This window comes from Procambarus clarkii, chromosome 9 (genome assembly GCF_040958095.1).
Source record: "Procambarus clarkii isolate CNS0578487 chromosome 9, FALCON_Pclarkii_2.0, whole genome shotgun sequence".
Taxonomy (NCBI): Eukaryota; Metazoa; Arthropoda; class Malacostraca; order Decapoda; family Cambaridae; genus Procambarus; species Procambarus clarkii.
The window spans coordinates 3,096,826-3,104,710 of NC_091158.1; the positions used below are offsets into that span (position 1 = coordinate 3,096,826).

At 54.4% G+C, this 7,885-nt stretch overlaps 1 protein-coding gene across 1 annotated transcript; it reads right to left on the reverse strand.

Annotated features, from left to right (window-relative positions):
- Positions 1 to 2,766: 2,766 nt before the first annotated feature.
- Positions 2,767 to 6,346, reverse strand: LOC138362760 (uncharacterized). The gene is made up of 3 exons (XM_069321314.1): positions 6,256 to 6,346; positions 4,199 to 5,811; positions 2,767 to 4,050 (listed from the first exon to the last, which is right to left on the reverse strand). Exons 1-3 carry the CDS (start codon positions 6,344 to 6,346, stop codon positions 2,767 to 2,769), a joined length of 2,988 nt encoding a protein of 995 aa, XP_069177415.1.
- Between the last annotated feature and the right edge of the window lie 1,539 nt (positions 6,347 to 7,885).

The window sequence follows — 7,885 nt, forward strand, 5'->3', positions numbered from 1 at the left end:
GTCCCGTCCCTGTCCCTCTACACTCTCTGTCCCGTCCCTGTCCCTCTACACTCTCTGTCCCGTCGCTGTCCCTCTACACTGTCCCGTCGCTGTCCCTCTACACTGTCCCGTCGCTGTCCCTCTACACTGTCCCGTCGCTGTCCCTCTACACTCTCTGTCCCGTCCCTGTCCCTCTACACTCTCTGTCCCGTCGCTGTCCCTCTACACTCTCTGTCCCGTCCCTGTCCCTCTACACTGTCCCGTCGCTGTCCCTCTACACTGTCCCGTCGCTGTCCCTCTACACTGTCCCGTCGCTGTCCCTCTACACTCACTAGACAGTACTCACCCGCCTCTACTTGTGGGGGTTGATCTACAGCTCTTGGGCTCCTCTTGATTACCTGTTGGCGATTTTGAGAATTGTTTTACTCAGCCTGGCCTAGTGGTCAGCCTGGCCTAGTGGTCAGCCTGGCCTAGTGGTCAGCCTGGCCTAGTGGTCAGCCTGGCCTAGTGGTCGGCCTGGCCTAGTGGTCAGCCTGGCCTAGTGGTCGGCCTGGCCTAGTGGTCAGCCTGGCCTAGTGGTCAGCCTGGCCTAGTGGTCAGCCTGGCCTAGTGGTCGGCCTGGCCTAGTGGTCAGCTTGGCCTAGTGGTCAGCCTGGCCTAGTGGTCAGCCTGGCCTAGTGGTCAGCCTGGCCTAGTGGTCGGCCTGGCCTAGTGGTCAGCCTGGCCTAGTGGTCGGCCTGGCCTAGTGGTCAGCCTGGCCTAGTGGTCAGCCTGGCCTAGTGGTCAGCCTGGCCTAGTGGTCGGCCTGGCCTAGTGGTCAGCCTGGCCTAGTGGTCAGCCTGGCCTAGTGGTCAGCCTGGCCTAGTGGTCAGCCTGGCCTAGTGGTCGGCCTGGCCTAGTGGTCAGCCTGGCCTAGTGGTCAGCCTGGCCTAGTGGTCAGCCTGGCCTAGTGGTCAGCCTGGCCTAGTGGTCAGCCTGGCCTAGTGGTCAGCCTGGCCTAGTGGTCAGCCTGGCCTAGTGGTCAGCCTGGCCTAGTGGTCGGCCTGGCCTAGTGGTCAGCCTGGCCTAGTGGTCAGCCTGGCCTAGTGGTCAGCCTGGCCTAGTGGTCGGCCTGGCCTAGTGGTCAGCCTGGCCTAGTGGTCAGCCTGGCCTAGTGGTCAGCCTGGCCTAGTGGTCAGCCTGGCCTAGTGGTCAGCCTGGCCTAGTGGTCAGCCTGGCCTAGTGGTCAGCCTGGCCTAGTGGTCGGCCTGGCCTAGTGGTCAGCCTGGCCTAGTGGTCGGCCTGTCCTAGTGGTCAGCCTGGCCTAGTGGTCAGCCTGGCCTAGTGGTCAGCCTGGCCTAGTGGTCAGCCTGGCCTAGTGGTCAGCCTGGCCTAGTGGTCAGCCTGGCCTAGTGGTCAGCCTGGCCTAGTGGTCAGCCTGGCCTAGTGGTCAGCCTGGCCTAGTGGTCAGCCTGGCCTAGTGGTCGGCCTGGCCTAGTGGTCGGCCTGGCCTAGTGGTCGGCCTGGCCTAGTGGTCAGCCTGGCCTAGTGGTCAGCTTGGCCTAGTGGTCGGCCTGGCCTAGTGGTCAGCCTGGCCTAGTGGTCAGCCTGGCCTAGTGGTCAGCCTGGCCTAGTGGTCGGCCTGGCCTAGTGGTCAGCCTGGCCTAGTGGTCAGCCTGGCCTAGTGGTCAGCCTGGCCTAGTGGTCGGCCTGGCCTAGTGGTCAGCCTGGCCTAGTGGTCAGCCTGGCCTAGTGGTCAGCCTGGCCTAGTGGTCGGCCTGGCCTAGTGGTCAGCCTGGCCTAGTGGCCAGCCTGGTCTGTGAGGCTGTCGTCGGCCTGGCCTAGTGGTCAGCCTGGCCTAGTGGTCGGCCTGGCCTAGTGGTCGGCCTGGCCTAGTGGTCGGCCTGGCCTAGTGGTCAGCCTGGCCTAGTGGTCAGCCTGGTCTGTGAGGCTGTCGTCGGAGCCCAGACGCCCGTGTTGTTATCACAGTCGGGCTGATCCGTCAACTCCAGCACAAGCTGATGTAGTTCTGTGGTCAAAGATGGCATAGTGGTGGGCGTGTTCTGTGTACACTCTTCTCTCACGCCCACACTTGCCATCACATATAGTTTGCACTTCCTACCATATCTCTCACTCTCTATATTGGTATTTTATTGAATAGGCAAAATTGTATATAAATTTTGTCCATAGCTGTTAATCAAAATTTGATTCGCTGTTAGTAGTTTAAAGGATTAACCAGTTCTATGTTTACGGTTAAGAATCTCTACACACTTTGCAGTGTTGTATTTCATCTTGAGGTTATCTTGAGATGATTTCGGGGCTTTAGTGTCCCCGCGGCCCGGTCCTCGACCAGGCCTCCACCCCCACCCCAAGAAGCAGCCCGTGACAGCTGACTAACTCCCAGGTACCTATTTACTGCTAGGTAACAGGGGCATTCAGGGTGAAAGAAACTTTTGCCCATTTGTTTCTGCCTCGTGCGGGAATCGAACCCGCGCCACAGAATTACGAGTCCTGCGCGCTATCCACCAGGCAGGTCACATTATCCTCGTAGGCCTTCATGGTCACATTATCCACACTCTCGAGTCTTTGTAAAGTTTTGCTTTCCCGGACCGAAGTAAAATGAATTTTGTCGCCGATGAGCGTCATATTATTTCTCTGTGATGATTGGAAGATGTTGTTAATATCAGAGGGTCATTGTTATGCTGCTTCCCGTGGGGTTATTCTCACGCTCCTCCTTCCCCCAGGTCACCAAGATGACTTGTAACTCTGGCATGTGTGACTGTTGAGTGGTTCCAGAGTCCTCTCATGTCAGAGAGGACTCCTTGCTCCTGTGACCACTTGCTCCTGTGACCACTTGCTCCTGTGACCACTTGTTCCTGTGACCAATTGTTCCTGTGACCATTTGCTCGTGTGACCACTTGCTCCTGTGAACACTTGCTCCTGTGACCACTTGCTCCTGTGACCACTTGCTCCTGTGACCACTTGCTCCTGTGACCACTTGTTCCTGTGACCACTTGCTCCTGTGACCACTTGTTCGTGTGACACTTGCTCCTGTGACACTTGCTCCTGTGACCACTTGCTCCTGTGACACTTGCTCCTGTGACCACTTGCTCCTGTGACCACTTGCTTCCTGTGACACTTGCTCCTGTGACACTTGCTCCTGTGACACTTGCTCCTGTGACCACTTGCTCCTGTGACACTTGCTCCTGTGACCACTTGCTCCTGTGACACTTGCTCCTGTGACCACTTGCTCCTGTGACACTTGCTCCTGTGACCACTTGCTCCTGTGACACTTGCTCCTGTGACACTTGCTCCTGTGACCACTTGCTTCTTGTGACCACTTGCTCGTGTGACACTTGCTCCTGTGACACTTGCTCCTGTGACACTTGCTCCTGTGACCACTTGCTTCTGTGACACTTGCTCCTGTGACACTTGCTCCTGTGACACTTGCTCCTGTGACCACTTGCTCCTGTGACACTTGTTCCTGTGACACTTGCTCCTGTGACCACTTGCTTCCTGTGACCACTTGCTCGTGTGACACTTGCTCCTGTGACACTTGCTCCTGTGACACTTGCTCCTGTGACCACTTGCTCCTATGACACTTGCTCCTGTGACACTTGCTCCTGTGACACTTGCTCCTGTGACCACTTGCTCCTGTGACACTTGCTCCTGTGACACTTGCTCCTGTGACACTTGCTCCTGTGACCACTTGCTCCTGTGACACTTGCTCCTGTGACCACTTGCTCCTGTGACACTTGCTCCTGTGACCACTTGCTCCTGTGACACTTGCTCCTGTGACACTTGCTCCTGTGACCACTTGCTCCTATGACACTTGCTCCTGTGACACTTGCTCCTGTGACACTTGCTCCTGTGACCACTTGCTCCTGTGACACTTGCTCCTGTGACACTTGCTCCTGTGACACTTGCTCCTGTGACCACTTGCTCCTGTGACACTTGCTCCTGTGACCACTTGCTCCTGTGACACTTGCTCCTGTGACCACTTGCTCCTGTGACACTTGCTCCTGTGACACTTGCTCCTGTGACACTTGCTCCTGTGACCACTTGCTCCTGTGACACTTGCTCCTGTGACCACTTGCGGAAGGTTCAGTGTGGAGGGTTCAAGTGAGGGTGTGAGTGACGTGTGCCTCTCCCGCCTCACGTCTTGTCTCATTATAGTCATTATCACCTCACACTGAAACACTTATTTCTGTGTGTGGCTCATTCACGGTGAGTACACTGCCTTTCTCTGACCACTTGTTCCTGTGACCACTTGTTCCTGTAACCACTTGCTCCTGTGACCACTTGCTCCTGTGACCACTTGCTCCTGTAACCACTTGCTCATGTGTACACTTGCTCCTGTGTACACTTGCTCCTGTAACCACTTGCTCCTGTGACCACTTGTTCCTGTGACCACTTGTTCCTGTGACCACTTGCTCCTGTGACTACTTGCTCCTGTGACCACTTGCTCCTGTGACCACTTGCTCCTGTGACCACTTGTTCCTGTGACCACTTGTTCCTGTGACCACTTGCTCCTGTGACCACTTGCTCCTGTGACCACTTGCTCCTGTGACCACTTGCTACTGTGACCACTTGTTCCTGTGACCACTTGCTCCTGTGACCACTTGCTCCTGTGACCACTTGTTCCTGTAACCACTTGCTCCTGTGACCACTTGCTCCTGTGACCACTTGCTCCTGTAACCACTTGCTCCTGTGTACACTTGCTCCTGTAACCACTTGCTCCTGTGACCACTTGTTCCTGTGACCACTTGTTCCTGTGACCACTTGCTCCTGTGATACTTGCTCCTGTGACACTTGCTCCTGTGACACTTGCTCCTGTGACCACTTGCTCCTGTGACCACTTGCTTCCTGTGACCACTTGCTCGTGTGACACTTGCTCCTGTGACACTTGCTCCTGTGACACTTGCTCCTGTGACACTTGCTCCTGTGACCACTTGCTCCTGTGACCACTTGCTTCCTGTGACCACTTGCTCGTGTGACACTTGCTCCTGTGACACTTGCTCCTGTGACACTTGCTCCTGTGACCACTTGTTCCTGTGACCACTTGCTTCCTGTGACCACTTGCTCGTGTGACACTTGCTCCTGTGACACTTGCTCCTGTGACACTTGCTCCTGTGACCACTTGCTCCTGTGACACTTGCTCCTGTGACACTTGCTCCTGTGACACTTGCTCCTGTGACACTTGCTCCTGTGACCACTTGCTCCTGTGACACTTGCTCCTGTGACACTTGCTCCTGTGACCACTTGCTCCTGTGACACTTGCTCCTGTGACCACTTGCTCCTGTGACACTTGCTCCTGTGACCACTTGCTCCTGTGACACTTGCGCCTGTGACACTTGCTCCTGTGACCACTTGCTTCTTGTGACCACTTGCTCGTGTGACACTTGCTCCTGTGACACTTGCTCCTGTGACACTTGCTCCTGTGACCACTTGCTTCTGTGACACTTGCTCCTGTGACACTTGCTCCTGTGACACTTGCTCCTGTGACCACTTGCTCCTGTGACACTTGTTCCTGTGACACTTGCTCCTGTGACCACTTGCTTCCTGTGACCACTTGCTCGTGTGACACTTGCTCCTGTGACACTTGCTCCTGTGACACTTGCTCCTGTGACCACTTGCTCCTATGACACTTGCTCCTGTGACACTTGCTCCTGTGACACTTGCTCCTGTGACCACTTGCTCCTGTGACACTTGCTCCTGTGACACTTGCTCCTGTGACACTTGCTCCTGTGACCACTTGCTCCTGTGACACTTGCTCCTGTGACCACTTGCTCCTGTGACACTTGCTCCTGTGACCACTTGCTCCTGTGACACTTGCTCCTGTGACACTTGCTCCTGTGACCACTTGCTCCTATGACACTTGCTCCTGTGACACTTGCTCCTGTGACACTTGCTCCTGTGACCACTTGCTCCTGTGACACTTGCTCCTGTGACACTTGCTCCTGTGACACTTGCTCCTGTGACCACTTGCTCCTGTGACACTTGCTCCTGTGACCACTTGCTCCTGTGACACTTGCTCCTGTGACCACTTGCTCCTGTGGCACTTGCTCCTGTGACACTTGCTCCTGTGACACTTGCTCCTGTGACCACTTGCTCCTGTGACACTTGCTCCTGTGACCACTTGCGGAAGGTTCAGTGTGGAGGGTTCAAGTGAGGGTGTGAGTGACGTGTGCCTCTCCCGCCTCACGTCTTGTCTCATTATAGTCATTATCACCTCACACTGAAACACTTATTTCTGTGTGTGGCTCATTCACGGTGAGTACACTGCCTTTCTCTGACCACTTGTTCCTGTGACCACTTGTTCCTGTAACCACTTGCTCCTGTGACCACTTGCTCCTGTGACCACTTGCTCCTGTAACCACTTGCTCATGTGTACACTTGCTCCTGTGTACACTTGCTCCTGTAACCACTTGCTCCTGTGACCACTTGTTCCTGTGACCACTTGTTCCTGTGACCACTTGCTCCTGTGACCACTTGCTCCTGTGACCACTTGCTCCTGTGACCACTTGCTCCTGTGACCACTTGTTCCTGTGACCACTTGTTCCTGTGACCACTTGCTCCTGTGACCACTTGCTCCTGTGACCACTTGCTCCTGTGACCACTTGCTACTGTGACCACTTGTTCCTGTGACCACTTGCTCCTGTGACCACTTGCTCCTGTGACCACTTGTTCCTGTAACCACTTGCTCCTGTGACCACTTGCTCCTGTGACCACTTGCTCCTGTAACCACTTGCTCCTGTGTACACTTGCTCCTGTAACCACTTGCTCCTGTGACCACTTGTTCCTGTGACCACTTGTTCCTGTGACCACTTGCTCCTGTGACCACTTGCTCCTGTGACCACTTGCTCCTGTGACCACTTGCTCCTGTGACCACTTGTTCCTGTGACCACTTGTTCCTGTGACCACTTGTTCCTGTGACCACTTGTTCCTGTGACCACTTGCTCCTGTGACCACTTGCTCCTGTGACCACTTGTTCCTGTGACCACTTGTTCCTGTGACCACTTGCTCCTGTGACCACTTGTTCCTTTGACCACTTGCTCCTGTGACCACTTGCTCCTGTGACCACTTGTTCCTGTGACCACTTGCTCCTGTGACCACGAATTCAACTCTAAAAACCACTTGCGTGACCATCATATCAGTATTCCGGGTCATCCTGCCGCTGCTTGCAATCTTCCACTGCGTTTATCCTCAGATGGTTTGCAAATATTTCATTCAAAATTATCTGCTATCAGAAATTTTAGCCAAATATCCCCAGTTTGGTAACTGTAGGTAGTAACTAAGTGATTGTAACCTATCCACCGCTGCCCACTGGATGGGGGGCGGTGTGCAGGACAAACATATCAATTGTGACACTAGCTCTCCACATATGTCAGTTGCTTAATTTAGAAACTGTACTTGTGGTCGGTCTCGAACCCATTGATGATGTAACGATGTGCATTGAATTTTGTAACTAGCTCATCAAGACTTAGTCTTGATGAGCTAAAGGTACTTGCTTAGCTAAATGAATTGTGGGGTTCAGTCCCTGAGCCCATTATGTGCCTCTGTAACCCTTTCCACCACCCCCTCAAGATGGGGATGGGGTGCATAATAAATGAACTAAACTAAACTGTTTCACGACCTCCACATGCACCGAGGGGGGGAGGAGTCCAGGGCCGCTGGGAGATCATTAGGGACAAGACTGGTCCTATTACTAGACCCTGGGGGACGTCCCTGTTACGTCCGGACTCTCTCAAGTCCCAGCCTCAACTGTGTCTACTGCTGTTTAGTGTCTATACCTGAGTCATTAGGGCGTCTTCCTTGTGTCCTTGTGTCATGTGAGGTACTGTGTCATGTGGGGTACTGTGTCCTTGTGTCATGTGAGGTACTGTGTCCTTGTGTCATGTGGGGTACTGTGTCATGTGAGGTACTG

Bases quoted from the DNA above. Each gene is read 5' to 3' on its own strand.
- LOC138362760 (XM_069321314.1), bottom strand. From the start codon at position 6,346: ATGAGCAAGTGGTTACAGGAGCAAGTGGTCACAGGAGCAAGTGGTCAC. The intron at 5,812-6,255 runs GTCAGAGAAAGG...AAGTGGTCACAG, and splicing joins AGTGGTCACAGGAACAAGTG to GAGCAAGTGTCACAGGAGCA. The intron at 4,051-4,198 runs GCAGTGTACTCA...ACCTTCCGCAAG, and splicing joins GAACAAGTGGTCAGAGAAAG to TGGTCACAGGAGCAAGTGTC.